Source organism: Pomacea canaliculata, linkage group LG6 (genome assembly GCF_003073045.1).
Source record: "Pomacea canaliculata isolate SZHN2017 linkage group LG6, ASM307304v1, whole genome shotgun sequence".
Classification (NCBI taxonomy): Eukaryota; Metazoa; Mollusca; class Gastropoda; order Architaenioglossa; family Ampullariidae; genus Pomacea; species Pomacea canaliculata.
In genome coordinates this window covers 20822975-20842340 of record NC_037595.1, presented here as the reverse complement: position 1 = coordinate 20842340, position 19366 = coordinate 20822975, and the positions used below count along the sequence as shown (strand labels likewise).

Genomic DNA, 19366 nt, shown 5'->3' with positions numbered 1-19366 from the left:
AGCCACCGACAGATGCAAGAAAAGACATCAGAGATCCAGTCAGCCTCGGCACAAGTGGGGCTACACATCCATAAGGGCAAGACCAAGATCCTAAAGGTCAACACTGACTGCGAAGAGCCAATCAGGTTGGATGGGGAGCCGCTAGAAGAAGTCGACACCTTTACCTACCTCGGGAGTGTGGTGGACAAACAGGGAGGGACAGACGCGGATGTAAAGACAAGAATTAACAAGGCAAGAGGCGCTTTCATAAAGCTTGGAAAGGTCTGGAGCTCCGGGAGCATAGGCTACACGACAAAGATCCGTCTCTTCAACTCCAACGTCAAGTCAGTCCTACTATACGGAGCAGAAACGTGGAGGACGACCAAGGGCACAACGAAGAAGATCCAAACGTTTGTGAACCAGTGCCTGCGCAGAATCCTCAGAATTCACTGGCCAGAGAGGATAAGCAACACCGACCTGTGGCAGAGAACGAAACAACAGCCCATAGAGGAGGAAATCCTGCGGAGAAGATGGGGTTGGCTAGGACACACCCTAAGGAAACCAACATCCAACGTCACAAGACAGTCGCTGACGTGGAACCCCCAGGGAAAGAGAAAGCGAGGAAGGCCGAGAAACACCTGGAGACGGGACCTCGCCGCCGACACCAAGCTCACCGGATTTGGATGGGGTCAGCTGGTGACGGTAGCCCAGGACAGGAGGCGTTGGAGAGCAGTCGTCGGTGGCCTATGCACCAGGAGGGGCGAAGGGCATAACTGATGAGCTGGTTTGGTGTTTTATTTTACTGACACCCACGAGTAGAAACTCCGTTACATTTATAAATTGTTTAAATTTCCTGAAAGTTTTATGTAAGCAGACGCCTCGTTGCGGGCAAACTACTGCTTCATTCAGTGGCGAGATTCTTGCTTAGCAACCTTCTGCACCACAAACTTCAATTTCTTATCAAACGTTGTTCCCAATAAAATTTTAAGGGCACAGCTGTGTTAAGCATTCAAGGATAACAGGGTACTCTTGTACTTAAACTGCTTTTTGCATGCATCTTATTCTGCCTGTGACATTACTTGCTTGCGGCGAGGACAGTTGCAGATTTTTGGTTTTTTCCTATAATATAATATTACATATATTGTGTTTGTGGACTGCAAGTGGTTTGACGTGTCTAACGCAGGACATGTAAGGCAAGAAATATTTTACCATTTACTATTCATTTTTTAATGGAGAAATGGGGTTTTTTAGTCGCTAGAAGGGACAGAGCTTCGAAACCGTTGACTTTCTGCTTTAACTCGAGGGCACCAGCCGAGGTTTCGCAGTCACGTGGTCAGCGTCACCGACACGGCAAACTCTTCGGTTCACCGCCTTGGTAGCCACTAGACCTTGACACCTTTAGTATTTAACAGACATCAAAATAGTAATTGCATTAATTTAAGCACAACCGCGCCTCTGTTTCCAGGGTACAGGCCTTCAAACATCGCTGTTCTCATCAGGCCGTAAAAAAGATGTTAAATCCGTGACTTCACGTCGGAAGATGAATAGAAACATCCACTCGCTGCTATCCCATTGGCTGGAAGCGTGACAACGCCTTTTTCTTTGCATTTTGTGAATGGGACTGATTCCAGAGAACCCTTCACTTTGAAACAACTTTATAGTTCAATTTTCTCACCGTTTCCGGAAAGTCTTTTACCTTCCACAGTCTGTCGTCAGCTGTGGGCTTTTAGGAACAACCATTGTCTGTTTCTAAGAAAGTGTCTGGAAGCCTCGGGCTATAAAGAACTCAGTGTACACATCTTGTACAAATCTGTATCTTCAAATGGTGTGATCAGCGTACTGAAGAAAGTTACTTCAAGTTAATACACGATCATACCGAGACGAATTACAGATGTAAGCAGCACGGTGTAATTGTCTGTGCTTGACGGGACCTCTACCCCGCCACCGATGCAATAAAAAATAAATAAACAACAACAGACTGCAGTCAATGTTTACAGCAGTTGCAGTGGGCTGTCCGAGTCAGATCTTCAGCAAGATGTCGATGATTCAGTGTTCGGAACAGCAACAGCGTCGAATTGGTGAGAAGTCTGGCGCGGTCCCGACTTCACGGTATGTGCATTCCTCGTAGACCTGCAGGACGACGCCGACTGCGCAGAAGGGATATTTAGGGAGGAAATGACGTCATCGACGTCCACTGCGCATGCCATCTCTCGCGATTTTCGCTTCACGCCACCACTCATTCTCTTCCAGGCCTCGCCAGGTCGCTGCTCGTGACTTGCTCTTCCATCCACGCCCAAGGTAGCGCCTTCTTCGCGAGCGGAACTCGATGGTCTCGATGGTACAGGGTACTCGATGGTCTCCTTGTTGAAGTCCAGCCTCGACTTGTGATCGGCCACCAACGGGCCTTTAGAGGTAATGGAGTCGGTGCCTTCGTCTTCCTGCCCTACAGGGGCCAGCCTGGCTGACATGTTCTGATTTTTGTCCGCTTGTCTGTTCCGCCACTTCCAGCCCCGACTGGAGACATTGCGGGTTTTGCTGTCGGCGGCAGGTTGATGTTTGGGGTCCTTCTCGTCCTCAGTTGCAGCCACGCAGGGGAGAATCTCACAGCCAGCGACTTTTCCTTCCTCGGCCTCTGGAACTGCAGGGGCACTGGAAAAAGGAATCAGGCAATAAACAAACAGAAAATATCATCTACAGTATTGCTTTAATTAAAAACAAACAAAAATTGCAAACACACTCTACCTATGAATAAACAAAAATAAGAGAAGAAAAGAAGATATCAGAAATAGGAAATTATTCATTCAAAATTAAAGCATAAAAATGACAGTGAAGAACATGGTTAGTCATATGGCACAAAGAAGACCACATACCAAGCAAGCCGTCTAACGACCATGATGATGGCGATGATGAGCAGGATAACTGTGATGACCACAGCAACGACGCAGCCGGCGATCAGCCCCGTATCTGCCATAAATAACACCAACCACAATCAGAATATATTAACTAGTTCATGCGGAAAGGGAAATGCTCTCAGACTGCGAATCAAGTCAACGTTTACAGGAATTTTGTTTTTTTACAAGTGTAAACTTCTGAGAGCAACTATCACTCTTCGGAAACCTGAAGCGACCTATGCCCCCAGTAAAGGACGAGCTAGCTTGCTTATAATGACAGCAAAAAATAAATAAATAAAATAAAAAAGATAAAAAAAAAACAACAACGACGAAAAATAAATAAAATGACCATAGGTCACTGCAGGGGAAATCCAAGATTAAAATTCAGTGTGGCGATGTTTGTGTGTGCCCCGTTGAAGATGAGCTGGCAGTAGACCACTAACACGTGTTTCACTATCATGAATGAGTACGATGACAAACGAAACTTCTACGCAGTGTATACTACAGAAACAAAATGTACAGTTTCCTAGCTAACTATAGTTTATGGTTCTCTTGCTGTCCTCTCTCTGTATACGAACTCTGAATGTATATGAAGGAAACAGGAATTAAGCTTTTTGCTTTGTCGGGTGTGTCACAACGCAACTTGCAGATATTTTCACCCTGATTAAAACCGCATCATGTGTGTTTTTTAAATTTGTTCCTTTTAGAAACAGAGGTATTGCTGTGTCTGGCAGTGGCATTAAAATAGTGAAACAGCGATGCCATTATACTGTTTTTCCAACACATCGCGGCTAAACTGAAGAATTCTTGTGAACGGTACAAAAAAATCCTAAATCTGATGAATCATCGGAAAATAAACTTTCTCGCTCTTTCTCTCTCTCAACGTGTTGAATCGTGGGTAATATTTTTTCTGTAAGAATTAAAAGCGGTGATATGACGAATATCTTCAAAGTTTTATAGTTTGATTAAGAATAATTCCATAAGCATCTGCGAATGTTTAGTAGGTAACTTTCCAAAATAGCTTATCAGACCAAAGTCCCCTCCACGGGAAAAAAAATCGTGAACCTAAAGGATAGGAAGGAGTTGTTAGCAGTTTCAGAATTCCTAAATTAACTAATAGTTGAGTTCCTGTTTTCTAAACAGGAAATTATGGAAGATACTCTACACCATGAAAGCTGATAATTAAGCCCTGACTACCAACTTTGGATTTAAAAGTAGTTAAGAAATTTTTCATGTATCCTTTCGATATTCTGGATCCAGTCACATCATAACAGACAAAAACTCTTGAGGAGTTAACCGTGCGGAAATGCTCTGAATTTCTGTTTCATGAGGAGGCGGGTTGGACACATTACAATATTATTTTCTGCCATAACTCTGTTTACTGCCTACCTGTAACCTTTATGATGTCGCATGGTCTTTTCTGATTTATCTGTCACTGATTAATGACATTTTCTAAGCTATGTGATCATATGAGGTTGATTTTTTTTGCGACACGTGACTTCGTCTCACCATATGGCTGCTTTACGCTACCATCAAATTAATTCGTGGCTCTGTATCTTACCGCATCTGCCAGCAAAAGGTCACGTGATCGCATCCTACCTCCACCTGACTTTTTTTTTTAACTTAGTATGGCCATATGGGCCTTCATTTGATAGCCTTAAGATATCAGCTAATGTCTGTAGAACGTCCACTTATCCCTTTTACAACTGAAAAACTTTTTTTTGAGGGGGGGACGAATATTTTACTTTGTTTGAAAGAGTTTTACAAAACCTTCGTGGTTTTTTAAAAAGAACTATTTATTTGAGAAGGTATAGTATGCTGACAATAATAGACAACAGGAAAGTTTTTCGCCACAGTTAATATATGTTCACATCGTTTGTTTTCTTCACATACCAGAGACCAGTGAATTAAATGAACTGAACTCACTGTCTTCCTGTGTTGGGCCGGGTCCTGCCTGCTCGTACTGTGTTCTTCTGTTGGCGACAGTCGCAGGTTCAGTCATCCTCGGCGATGTGACGGACACTAACGTCGACGTCGCGGTCACTGAAGGCACAGTAGTCGTCGTAAATGGAGCTGCAATCATCGAGAGTAGTTGAAGGGGATTTCTTTAGCCTCTAGTTTATATCTGCCTTTCCCCTAAATATTATCTGTTTCTTTCTCTCTACATCTCTCTCTCTCTCAACCTTCTTTCCCATATCATTGAATGTTTGACAGTGAGAGACAAATTTTAAAAAACATTTTAAACATGACCAGATATTCACCAAGATAGGCGCGCATACACACATACGCGCGCATGCACGCACGGACACTAATAATTGGGATCCTAGGGTTGATGCTCTGATAGAATGCTCGTGCTTCATATCGTTTAATTTAATTTTTTTTTTTTTGGTGTCTGATATAGTTTTCACTATTCTAAAGTATAATTGAAATATTTGACTTCTTTATGTACGATCGTTTCTAAAATTAATAATCATGTGCATTGGTGAATTATAGGGATTGAATACAGTTAAAGGTCTGCTATTGTGCAAAAACGTTATTTAAATGAATGGGCAAAGTATTTCCTTAAATTTGAATGAACATCTCCCTCCCTCTTTGAGATATAGGCCTGAAAAAACCACAATTCACAAGAGGTCATCCACCTTGTGACATGATTGGCCTCTGATCCGCTTAACCATACTTCTCCCTTTGGCTGCAGCCTTAACAAAGCGTTTTCCAGACCAGTCCAGTCAATTCAAAAAAGTTTTGCACTGCAGTAAACCTTTAAGACACGACACGGTAACAGTAAGGGATTCTCGTGAAGACTATAAAAATGGTGATCATAAAGAGCTCCCAACAGAGCTTCGATCCCAGCCGCTGACCTATCTCGCAGACGTAGTACACCTTGAGCTGCGTGGCGTATGCGGTGCAGATGGGGGAGTAGGTCCTGTTGAGAGTCACCGTGCACTCCCGCTGTCGCTGGCACGGGTTGAACACGTCGGTGGTGTCCGTGCAGTCGCCGAGGGCGTTGATGCAATGTCCATAACGGTTGACGCTGGACACCACCTCCCCGAGTGAGATGACCTTGCCCTCTGGGCAGGTTAAGGTCACGTTGACCATGGGAGCATCCTCTGTGGCCCCAGGCATGCCCTGGCGCTGAAGTCTGGGAGACAGAACGTGAAGAGATTTGACTGTTTACTCAATATTTACATTGCATAACTTTCTCAGTAAATAAAAAGTTCCACGTGATAACCTATTGCTTTCACATGGAAACATTGACGACCGTCTGAAGACTTCCTTCGTACCCCGCTCCTCCTTCTGCATAACTACTCATGGGTGTGCAAAACGTCACGTGACTCTTGAGTAAGTAGGTAGAAAGATGTACCCTGTAATAAACTAAGCGTCAAACACGAAATCTTCGCAATGATTTGCTAAGACCCGTTTTAGGTTTCTTTATCTTGAATGTTCCTTCTAAACTAGAGCGGCATCCGGGTTATCCGTCACCTTTAAACCCAACGTCCAATAAAAGCCAACGATATGACCTGGCAAAGTTGTAAAGATACAAAGTGCTTGCCATCTGTCATTGTTATCGCAACAAATCCCACCCCGCCCCCAACTCTTTCACACAAGTACACACAGACATTATATCTATATACACACATTCTTTCTCACTTCGCTGCTTGCTCTAGTAGAGTTACCAAGCAATTTCTTTTATTGGTTAAAGACCAACCCGAGCGTATTTTTTCCCCTCCTTCATTAGTGTATTAGTTCGTTTCAAGGTACTGAAACACGTATACTTCAACCTCCATCATTTGCTATAGCCTTGGTGATGTAATGGTATCTATGAACTAAAAGGATGAGACGATTTTGACCTGTTTCTGTGTGTGTCGACATTCGATACATTATATCTCGGGCTGGTCTTTAATTCTGGGCACGATAATAACATGTTTGCAAACGTAGACCCGAGCTGTGAGAGCGTGGGAGAAGAGCTTCCCATGCTGACAGATACCGAGACCTTCTAGCCTTTCGCAGTCTGATGTGCTCTGCCCCCTCCCCGTGCAAACAGTCAAGAATAAAAGACTTCACATGTGGAGGAATGTCAGAAAGAAAAGAAGAAGAAAAAAGGGACAGGGAGCGGCTTGAAAAAGAGACGGACGAAAGGAAAAAAAAAGCCACTAAAATTACAATGAAGTATATGTTAGAAATAAGGATCAATGGGAGCAGACACCCGGGGTATCGTATGCCGTGGGAGAGCTGATAGAATTTGAAGAGAGAATTAAACTGCAAACACTGTGCAAGCATGTGAATGCATGATTATAGAGGCATGGATGTCTTTTGGGATGTTCAAACAAGCAGATCATGTTCATGTACCTTTTTGTTACAGTTGCCAGTTATTTATTTTTATTTAGGGAGGTGATTGTCTTGTTGTTGAACTGTCCTGCATTAAAGGAGGTAACAGGTAATTATTTTTTTAATGTGACTGATTTGTAATTCACGTAGGAATAAATTTAACAGTCATCGCAAGAATAAACTGCAATAAGTGCATGCACCTGCACACAAGCAAATAAGCGTATAAAATTTTTTTTAAAAAAAAAGAAACTTTTTATTTCCTTTTGACTGGAAAGATAATACAATATAAGAACCCTCATTCTCAGGGATATGGCGTTACACAAGCAAGGTAAGCAGCTGCAATATTTCTACCTCCCCCTTGTTCCGTTCCGCTGCTTCCCTGCACCACCTGTCTTACAAACACCTTCACTTGTAGTCAGCGCCATTGCGGGCGCTTTAAACAGAATAATCCTGTATTTGTTATTGAAAACAGGCAAGAGAGGGCAATGAGTGACAGCAAGTGACCTTCTCAGGTCGCAAATCAAGACAAGACGTATATCCCCCCTCATCCCCCTCATGCCCCACCCAGTAACTCGTTCCCACACTCTACTTCTCCTTTCCCGTGCTTGAAGTCGTAGGGTTCACTGACTCACTGTCGTGTGACATTCCAGGGAAACAACAAAAGTATATAAGAATTGGTCTCATGTATTGGCTACCCTACACCCAAGGTTTACACGATTTGACGAGAGAATTGAACTTCTTCTGCGAGCAATGCACTTCCCAAAAAATATTCAGAGAAAATGAGAATTTGGCTTTTGATGGAGGGAGGATTTCTGCAGCACTGCATTTGTTTGCCGGGCTCTGACGAGAGCTGAAAGTTCTCACAACCGAGTGGTTCTTGAGTGCACTTGCACAGCTAGGAGGCAAAAAGCATCTTCAGAAAGTGCTGCAGTGCGCGTGCGCAGCATTGACGTCAAGGTCGTTAAATGACGCACGTGATAATTTGGGAAGGTAAACAAATTCACTCATGGGAAACGAGGCTGAGATTCTGATTCTGTATGCGCTTCGTGGCCAGTGCGTTCACTACAACTGCACTTTATGTTAAGTACAGCAAAGTGAAAAAAGAAAGTAAAGTTTCTTTAGGAGAAAGATGCAGGGGAAGGAATGGCTAAGCGGTCTCTTGTATTCAAGCGTGTGTGAGAGAAAGAATGTAGTGTGTGTGTGTGTGAGAGATTGTGTGTATGTGTGTGCGAGTGTGTGTGGAGAGAGTTGATGATACTGGATACTAAACAGAATAGCGTCAAGAATTCTTGACTCACCAGCTCTCGCCAATAAAACATTAGACACAAAGGAGAAGGGAAGTTAATGAGATATGTCCATGCGTGTATGTATGTGATTGAGAGAAAGAGAGAGTGTGACTGATTATTTTATTCTAAGCCCATCACCCTACAGAAGGGGAGAGAACCAAACTGATAAATATTACAATGTTAACGAAAATAACGACAATCGGCGACCAATCAGAGAGGTAAAAATGCAGCTATCACACATGTCATCAAATATTAAATTTTAACAAGACTGTTTCTAACTAAAATGTATAAAATAGGTAACAACAAGTTCTTTACAATACTTTTGTTTCTTGATGATATTTCATCATTTCTTGTTATCAAACGTCAACGACACAGTTTTCCACGACACTTTAGGATAAGGGATCGACTTTTATGATAACATTAATACATAAACATTGACGTGTGCTTTTCAGCGAATGGTTGATTTAAAAAAGAAACACTCAATCTCATGGCTCGAGAAAACAAACATCATCAATTTTAACTAGGGGTCTGAAAAGCCTTTGCATTTTATATGGGAGAAATACTGCCGCCAGTGTTGCCTTTAGTACCTGCCCCGTCTCATGTTCCCATTCGCTTTCCCACGCTCACTTTCGAGCAGTGAATGGAACATGCACCTCCTTCCCTTGTTCCTCCCTCTCCTCCCCCCATCTCCTCTCAGCTCTCTGCTATCGAGCGTTTGCTGTCCTTTGATGTGCGCGCAACCACTTTGAAGTTTCATAACTCCTGACCATCAACACCTCCCTTACACACTTCATTTTCATCTGTGAAAGAGCCAGAACGGAGCAGTAGCCATCTGGCATGAAGGGAAGACAAAGCAACGAGAACGCAGCACCTCCAGTCCATGCAACCTTTAGTACCGACTGCTCTGACCTTCTGCTTGACCCCGCGCGTGCCACTCAAGAATGGCGAGCAGCTGAAGACAAACACCCGGCTCCCAGACAACAGACGTAAAATGGACGGCAAGATGGCAACTCTAGGGAAAGCAATAGAGAGTCGAGCTGTCTGCGCGTGAGGTCCACCAGTCGAGGTCTGCTCTAATAAAAGACATTCATTTTTCGAAAGGCGCATTGGCACCTCCCGAACAACGGCCAAAAGCCGGGGGCATGAACTCATTATCTGCAAAGACAGCCATTAAAGTGGAAGTCTGTCGTGGACTCACTTCCCTTCTGCAAAGACAATTAAATGAAATTCAATTTAACGGCATCGAAAAGCAATGAAGACATTAGAAGTCGTTCCTATGCATCTGTTCGAGAATGATGTCCGTGTTGAAACGATTAAATAATGAGATACACAGTATCTGATAGTGTTAGTCCAGAGAAATTTGGATCGAAACCAGAAGTACAATTTAATACTGTTGGGAAGAAAACGGATCAAAGGTGCTGCAAGTCTGATGACCGTGAAGCTTTGGTATATGACATCAAAACATACTGTGAATGACTAGTCAAAAATATTCAAAACAACTCCCAGGGTAAAGTTATAAAGAGTATTTTAACACCCCAAGTTAAGCCAGAAAATAGTGTAAGGTCGTCTTTAGCTAAACTTGCTAATCTGTGCATGTGTGAGGGGTTACTTTGTGCGATATTTATAGATGTGTGCTAATAACATCAGCAGTGTCAAACACCTAGCTACCACCTGTCCTTATAAAAGATATAAAAACAGGAAATCTTTCCAAGAGCTATTATTATCCTTTTATTCCCGAGGCATCCGTCCCTCAACATATAAAACAAATCCACCTTCCTTCCCTGATCAGTCAGGGCCTATCTAGACCGTCGAGCGTTGGCGAGAGTTTCTATAAAATAACGGCAGTCCGGCCGCACCTGTGACGGTGTAATAACATAATCACGTATAATGATGTGTAACAAAGGGCTCCGATGAAGAACAAATACTTCCTCCAACGTCAGCGAAAACAGGTCTGGGAGCAGGCAGCAGGGAGGTTTAATGAGGAAGAGGTGAAGGAGGCGAGGTCTGCAACCCATACAGCAGACTGACAACTTGCTTCCGGCATCCATCTAGATTCAGACTCGGCCGTCATTAATTTTTTTTTAAAGTGTGGACGAAAATATACAGCTGCAACAACCTTACAGGAGATGAGGAGGAGAAAAAATAAAGTAGATATAAAAAAAGGGATTTAGCGCAAACACTGCAAATATCTTTACTTGTTATACTAAGAGACGGGTGGTGTGACGAAGGGGGATGGGGTAGGGGAGGGATGAGGAGAAAGAAAGGTGTAGAGGGTGCGCGGAAGAGGAGGAGCGCATCGTCGTTTCACTGACACATGGTTCCCATAAGCCTCGAATTAATAGCTAATTTTTAACAGGCTTCGCCTTGTTCATCTTCCCCTCCACCCTGACAGACCTTAGTCAAAGCATTCTTGGGGGAGATGATAATAGGGGCGCACGGCACGCCGCCATGACGATAGGGAGGGGGAGCGAGGGTTGCAGGGCAGTGCAAGCGGGCCTTACGTCATACGGCGTGCAGCACGGCAAGCTTCCCACGTGCTACTGCCTCCTACCCTCCACCCTGACCACCTCTAACCACCCACTCACCCACCCAACCCCTGCCAGTGCTCTCCTCTTCCAGCTTTAACCACGGACTCGCCTCCCCATCCATTACCCTCATCTCTCGTCTGCCGTGCCTTCGCCATCTCATCCTCCCATTCACTTTCCCACACTCAGGATGCGCCGCGAAAGATCTTAAGGGTCGTGGGCATTTTTTTTTTTTTGGAGGGGGTGTTAGGGGGAAATGTAAACGCGAGCGTGTGTGTGTGTGCAAGCGTTTTCTATCTGTATAAGCGACGTTACGATTTACGATATAGTTTACTGTCTTATCTTCCAATGAAAGAGAAAGGTGAATACTGAAGAAAAAGAAACCAAAATGGGATGTGATTAAAACAACGAACACGCGGACAAAGAACGCGTTTTGTGATATGTTGGTTCAAGTTTTACAGTCCTGGGTTCACATTCCCGTTGTCGCTTTCACTTTTTTCAATGTATTTACTTTCCTGTAGCAAATCCAGATACTTATCTCGGGTCTCCAAGTCGTGGGCTTCCATCATGATATTGAAATATTATTATGTTGGTCGTTACTCACCGAAATCAGTATTTATGTATGTCAAGAAGTATACCACATTGAGATGGGAGGTGGTGGTGGAAGAGTTGTAGCTAAAACTAACCCTAACCCTAACCCTTTCCCTCCGTCAACTTTGACCCTGACTTGCACTGAAGCTGAGGCGACGACTGGTGTATCTCTCTACAAACGTTCCGACTCCTGAGGTAAGCTGAGTCGACGAGAAGTGCCAACGGCAATCACAATGCTGCACTTTGCTGCCAGCCACATCGGGGGCAACGTAGGCGGCGTGAGGAACAGGCAGGGAGGGATGAGAGGACGGGGGAAAAATGATAAGAATGATGATAAGACAAATATGATGGGCGCAAAACAGACACAGCGCTTGTGAAGTGGAGGGGACATGCGGAGGTCAGATGGTGGTGTGGGGGATGATTTAGAATATAAAACAACAACGTGTGGGTTGTGTATTGCATGCGGCATTCATCTCTTACCAGGTATACCAAGTATATATATAAGTCGGGTATAAATAATCTTACACAGTATATAAATGTCAGTAGAGAGCTTCGTACTGCAAACACATGAAGTCGAAAATGCTCAGAGGTACAGTCTCACATACTCTAATATTAAATTATGGAACATTTAAAGGAATGTATGTGAAGATGTATAGCATATAAATGGATCAAGTAAGCAAAAGTGCGGTAACAACTCAAAGACGGAGTTTATTTATATTGGTCAGCTGTGCAAAACAGCATTAACCGACACAAAATTATGCAGGAACGGAAGCAAATCTCTCAAATCCGCATATAATTATATATATTATAAATATTTTAGATAACAAGAGCCTTTTCTTTAAAAAAACTTCACAAACATTGAAATATAGCTTTGTGATTTCAACGTTTCCATATTTTCCTTTAACAATCAGAGAAAATGTATTACTGTTGTTGGTGTTTGGTCTTTGGAATTGCACTCAAAAACAGTTAATTATATAAGTTATGATGTCTCTTTGGATAGCTGTTGTTTCATTTTCCTTTTGCTTATGTTGAGACCCCAACAAGACAATGAAAGAGTGCATATCCTTTGAATGAATGAAAGGATCGTTTACTTTCTTCTTTGAGGCTTCAGCAAGACAGAGTGTGGAGAGCATACCCGGAATGCACAAACGTTTTTCTCCCTTTGCCGAGACTTCACCAGACAGAAAGATCACATCTTTTTGGATGTATGAAATGTTCCTTTCGTTTTTCTGCTGCAATAATTAACCCTGTAAGTTTTAGCTTTTATATAGCTATTTCACTTGTAGCTTTAACCATTATAGTTGTTTTAACAGCTTGCTCTAGATGGGGAAAAGATGTTTATTGTTTGTGGCCTGACAAAACAGATGAAAAACGGTGGGTAGACTGTAATGCACGTATCTCACCCTCTCACATGCACGTTTATGTTTCACACATGCACGCACACACACGCACACACAGTTGAGGACAATGCACGTAAATCAACCGTTTAACAAAGAAAACAAAATTTCCCCCAAATGCTCTTCCTTGTTTCGCCGAACAATGTAAGGTCTCCGATGTTAATGGAAGGGAGGGAGAGGTGCCACGTCAGTCTTGTCTCCTCCCACGGCCTGGCTGACAGCAAGCTTCTCCTCTTATCTGCCGTCCGACGGTTCCCAGGCGTCTTCCGACCTAAAAATAGGCTCCACGAAACAGACTGGCCCTTGATCCTCGGTGCCAGAAACATTCTCCCTCAGAAACCATGGCTCTCACCCTGTCTTCGTGGTTGTCATGTCCTGCCTGACATTTAGTGCAGTCTCGAATGAAGGCGCAGCTTAAAAATAATGCAAGTGACAGATATGAATCCACTCTGAAGATGGCAACCGAAGTAGCATTTTGTGTTCTGGTCTGAACCGATGTTGCATTTAGTTTTCTCAATTTTCTAACAAAGAGGGCTTTAAGGAGCGTTTGGCCGTATCGCTGATGTGATAGGTGCCAGACAATAGAAAACTATTGTCTCTAATAAGCAAGGCTTACTTCTTGCTGGCATGAAATATTGGTGCACACTAAAGGAAGAATTATACTTACTCTTCTTCATTCACTTTACTCTTTTACTTTAAAGTCGTGTAGTATTCGTCCATCTGGCCATACACTCATACTTATTACCTAAAACGTATAAAAAAAAGTACATTATAAAAATACGCAATATACATAATCTGGAATTTGTGAATTAAAGTCAATGAACGGTCAGCTCCAAATGACTCTGTACTTAATGACTTACACAATCGATTAAACCGAGAAAACGATTAGTCAACAAACCTAGCTGCTCTTCTAGTTATTGATATTTCTCTCTTTCTCTCTCTTCCTCTCATTACTCATTACTTTCACTGCTAGTCTTTGCGGTTACTCCTCTTCTCACCTTCCTCTCTTTCGTCTAACCTTCCTTTCCCGACAGCCGCGAAAGTCAACAAGTTTCTCAATCTTAACGTGTCATGCAAGTTCCACTACCTCCACCTCAAATTAAAAAAATCAAAATTTACTTGTTCTGATATGTGATTATAAATGCCTCAGTTCTAAACAAAAAACCACTGTGGCACTTCATGCGATTCTAGCAGGTGTGAAGGTGAAGGAACTGGTTCTTGCAGTGCACTTCCACGCTGGCGAAGTCGGGTGGGGAGATTAATGGAGAGTGTCGATGATGTGAGCAGGAACTTATAAAAGTGTTACAATGAAACCTGGCTCCAGCTTTTTCCCACGCTCCAGTCTGTTACACAAAGCCACGGCCCGCCGGTAGATTCAGCCGTTACCAACAATACTGAGAAAGTAGACAGACAATGGTAAGTGAAAGGCGGGCAGGAATTGGGAAGGTGAGGCAGGGTGGGGGAGAAGGAGAGGTAGCCAACTGTCTATGGCAGGAAGCTGGGATTCACGAGGTCAGTGCTAACATAACCGCAGAAACGAACTTTGACCCGGCAGGCTCCCATTCCCCCTTCCCCCCATATTATAGCGTATTATCCTGCTGGAACTGTGCAGCGAACCAGGTGTGCAACCGCTCACGTTCCGGCGAGAAGACGAAAGCATGGAGGAAAGGGGCGAGGCGGGGTGGGCGGGTGGGTTGTGTGTGTGTTGTTGTCACGTGTGTTTCGCCCGACCTGTTTTCTCTCGCTGCACTGCATGTAGAAGGAAGACCATTGCACTCGAACCTCAGGCCATGTTGTGAAACAAATTAACGGAGGAGACTAACTGCAAGGCATTAGATGCGAGAGCTCTGCGAGAAAGTAGTCCACAAGCTGCAGACCTTTTCTATCCCCCCTCTTCCCTGCACTCCTACCTCAGCCTCAATTTGTAAGCTCATCTTTTTCTGTCATCATTATCTATCTATATTTTTTCTACTTTAAATGAGATTTTACTAGTTTGTGTATTGCTTTATATATACTTGAGGAAAAAGCCACAATGTTAAAAAGTTTGAGCAATTTTAATTTTAAAATGTCACCAGCGTCTTCGTGGGATATTTCAAAAGTGTGTTTATCAAGAAAGTCTCGACGTGATCGCCTCAGTTTCCATTTTTTCTTTATTCGATAATCAATAAATCCACTTAAAAATAATGTTGGAAATCAGTCTTTCTTATTCTTTTTTCCATCTCGTACTGTAGCTACGACGATGGCTGGGACAACCGAGCTGTGTAAAGTGTATCTGATTTCGTTGAGCATAAAGAAAGTTCTTCATGGCCTGACCTAAGGTTCATCAACCTTCCCACCGCCTGACCTTAACCCAGCCTCTGTCCAGATTTTATTCTTCAAGTCTGCTCACTGCGGGCATTCTGTGGGGGGTGTCTGGGGTCTGGGGTCGGGTGAGCGTGTCTGCGTGCAGACGGTGCTATCTACCTGTCGCCGACGCGTGTGTTCTCTCCAGCCCCAGGTAAACACGGATTCCTAAACGGCCAGTTCTCGGGTGTACCAGAGACTTGCTTGGAAGAATCCTGTTGAGACTTGTTTCTCTAGTTCTTTGTGTGCTGTTTCCATTCTCTTTATTTCATCTTAATTTCTTTTATTCATTTGCTAACCTTCACTTCATGACCACACTGTTAGTGCATTCATGAGAAAAGGTCGCTGGTTTTGGCATGAGTTTGAAGATTTTCACATGTCCATCCACCGAGAAATGGGTATCTCAGAAGGTGGCAGAAAGGTGAGGATTGGGCTGTAACTTTCAAATGCCGTCCTAAACACGATGAACCACTTACGTTCACCACCCTTAGGTCTCTAGGCTGTGAGCAACCGCCAGCCATTCTTGCCTTATTTCGTTTTTTTTTTCCTAATTTGATTAAGATTCTTAATCTGACGATGCTACTGCTCTTGACACTCCTAACAGGAAGAGAATAAGAGGAAGAGAAGGAGCAGGGACTGAGGGAGTCGAAGGAGGAGGAGGAGAAGAGATTTTAGTTCACAGACTGTGTAAACGATATAACCTCTGACCTGCCCCATTAAGACGAATGGAAGATGTGAAAGTGCAAGTGTTTGATTTTAAGATAACAAAAACATTACAGCTTTTCACAGCCTGAAAACATGGGAAGCTGCACCCCGATAGTCCTGTTTTTTATGGCTATAAAATTAGCTTTAACCCCGCAACCGTTTGCTGCGAGCGAGTTACCGCTCGTCGACGTGATAAAATAACCCTGACCATTTTTTTTCTTTTATTATAATTTTTTCTATCACCATCCCTCCCAAACACTCGATTCGCCAAGCTTAGGAACCCTTCCCAAATAAACTCCGCCTCGACAAATTATGAAGCCTGGCTTGGGAGAAGGGAAGGGACCCCCTGTTCTTGTGAGTCGTCGTTCCTACTTGGGGATAATTGCAAAGTAAAGTGTTAAAAGGTGCTTCTGTATAAATCAAATGAATGACGGGTAAGAAATGTAAACCCTGCCTCAAGAAGCAGCATGAGTTTTATGTAACTGTGATGTGTACACTCACGTTTTCTCTTTCTCTCTCCCTCACACACACACGCACTCAACGATATAAAGAGAGGAAGAGCGAGAAAAACACACTTTATGCTACTACATACATCACAAATAACACAATGTCGCATTCTAGACCCGATATAAAACATGTAAGTCATAGACTAGTCACAAGACGAACAATCCTTGATGGTGTAAAACTTGATAAAGAAGTCGAACAAATTTCTAATTATGCACGGCGCTTATATCTTGGTTATTGCCCTAAGACATGTGTGAACACACTCACAAGCTGTGAGGAAGGAGGGAGAGAGGAGGAAGAGGAAGTTTAAAAGAAGAGGAATCCACTCACTCATACATTTATGAAAGCAGTCACGTGTAATTATCAGATGTAAATGCCAAATATTCGTTTTTAGGTGAGTGTGAGCGTGTATCATTGTCCCCAGTGCTTCTGGCTCTGCTGTGCACAACAGTATTTACATAAATATATATGGAGATTATTCACATCAGGCGCTACCTAACAACCAGAAATAAAACCCTGATAGTTTACACTAAAATATCTGGTTCTTTCATTCTTTAGGTTGGGTAGTGATCACCGTCCTTACTCTATCAGCGAAAAAGACTAGGACTAGTCTCCTCTACAAAACTTTACCTGTGGTAAACATTACTAACCCGTGATACGGTTGTACGGAGACTTTCGCTAGAATACAGTAGTTATTGAAGCTTGAGAAGTAATTATTTAAAATTTACAACTATTAATTAGATATCAACCTTATGTAATGAACAACAAGGTTCCTCAAACAAAGTTTTTGTTTACATGAACCAGCTTCAGTCTGACCCAAACACACCTCCTGATGTTAGAACGACAATCCATCAAGAAAAAAAGAGTTGCAATGTTTTGAAAGTTACTTACCTTGGCACCGACTACAGGAAATGGCGAACGTGACCCATGCAATCAAACGGCCAGTGTAGCAGACGATGCGGTTCTTTCCTGACCGAGACATTTTAGCATCCCATCACCGAACACACCTCGAGCACTGCCTGGCTGTACACAGACCCGATCTCATGTGAACGCTCTCACGGAGGGGAGGCGATAACCCAGACACAGTAGCAGTTATCTGCTGCCAGAACAGCATCTCTCCTCATTAAACTTTCTCGATAGTCATTCACGCCACCATCGCCCCTGGCTCTCAGCGGTCTTCGAGTACTTCCGTCGATGGAGAAGGCTTCAAACTTTTTCACAATCTGCTGCTGAAAAAGGCGCGAAACTTGCCAAGAAAAGAGTTGTCTGCTTCCAGAATCGGTAGTGAGCTATATTATTGTGGGACGGGGGAAGATTTGCGTGGAGGGACTAGAGAGAATGAGGCTTGCACGAGGGTTGCGCTGCTACGAACGTTGAGTGTAAACATTCCGGTGCAGTGAAGAAAAGAGTAATCTCGTCGCCGATGATGTAGCTTGTTGACTGATTTCTGTTCGATTAAGCTGACGGGAAACTTCTGTGCAGTTCACTGTGGGAGATTTTGATGAACTTGTCATGTTCCTCTTTATACTACGAGTTTTCGTTCGTCCTTCTTTTGTTCGGCACATCTGTCGTCTGTGATTCGGTTGTTGAAGTATGGAAACACATATGGGCCATAACGTGGGTTTTTCATTTTTCCTTCTTCGCAAATATGTAGATATAAGGATTTGCCTTATCTCGGGGGGTAAAAAATTTTATTTTTAAATTAATTATTGACTAACCGTTTCCACCAGTATCAAACATTTAATACGTCAATCCATAATTAACTTGACACCCCCCCCCCCCCCAACCAGTTTTTACATCCTCAGTGATGTGTTGTGTTATCACACAGCGCCACTCAATACGATAACTTTCTCAAATAGAATTATAATACATAAATATACATAGCATACACCCGTGATGGCAAAAATTTATTAGGTGACAAACATGGACAAATAATAGGAATATGAAAGTGAGCAATGTGCGCAAATTGTGACCAGAGCCACCGAGAGCCAGCACGGCCACAGGGCAGACGACATCTCTCCCTTGTAATTGTCATCACAAATTATCTTCTGAATATATAATAATATTCTTAGCATTTGATTGTCAGTATCTACATTTCATTCAGTAGCGTAATATAGACTGCAAACATTAGGACAAGTACACCTACTTGAACATGGAAATGTTTACACGTGAGGGGTTAGTAAATGAGGAAAACTGGCATTAAAGGATCAAAGTTGTAATATCCCGCTTCATTAAAAAAAAAATCCCAAGAGTGAAGAATATTACGTCAACCTTCCTTGAAAAGAAAAAGAAAGGGAAAAGAAGAAGGGAAAAATCCACTGACCAAGGCTGGGGCCCTTCACAGCAGTGGACCCAGGGTACACCAGACCCCCCTTCGTCAAGTCTGAGTGTGTCACCAAAACATCAACAGTATAACTGCGGGAGAACTGCCTACCATTATTCCACGTTCATTTTATGGTAGAGAACTGCTACTACAATGTTTATTTAACTAAAACTGTTTAAACAGACCTATTACTTATACTAAACAATACACCCATCGCTTTATTAAACTTTTATCAATCATTACGCTAATGCAAATTTTGCAATGCTACCCTTACCCATTAAGCTTTTCATAAATTTATAAGAACACGTCCTTTTAAAAAAACTCACAAAAGATATAAGTACAGACACTGTTTTATTACTTATTTATTTAAACACATAGGAACTACCCGAACACGTTTCAGCCAGAAGAGTGAAGAGTTATAGCACAAGAGTGTTTCCGTAAGTCTACCCGGAGGCCAAGATTGCGCGCTGAGGTTTGCGTGCGCGCGACAGGCAGC

The 19366-nt window shown here is 43.0% G+C and overlaps 1 protein-coding gene across 1 annotated transcript; it reads right to left on the bottom strand.

Moving 5' to 3' along the window:
* Positions 1-661: 661 nt before the first annotated feature.
* LOC112566565 lies at positions 662-18147 on the bottom strand. Its single transcript, XM_025242794.1, has 5 exons — positions 17439-18147; positions 5729-6009; positions 4797-4943; positions 2850-2943; positions 662-2628 (listed from the first exon to the last, which is right to left on the bottom strand). Exons 2-5 carry the CDS (start codon positions 5991-5993, stop codon positions 2007-2009), a joined length of 1128 nt encoding a protein of 375 aa, XP_025098579.1. The 5' UTR covers positions 5994-6009; positions 17439-18147; the 3' UTR covers positions 662-2006.
* Positions 18148-19366: the final 1219 nt, after the last annotated feature.

Excerpts from the sequence above, each read along its gene's own strand:
- LOC112566565 (XM_025242794.1), bottom strand. The coding sequence starts at position 5,993 with ATGCCTGGGGCCACAGAGGATGCTCCCATGGTCAACGTGACCTTAACC. Across the intron at positions 4,944-5,728 it reads GTACTACGTCTGCGAGATAG|CTCCATTTACGACGACTACT; the intron begins GTCAGCGGCTGG and ends CGATGATTGCAG. Across the intron at positions 2,629-2,849 it reads GTCGTTAGACGGCTTGCTTG|TGCCCCTGCAGTTCCAGAGG; the intron begins GTATGTGGTCTT and ends TCCTTTTTCCAG.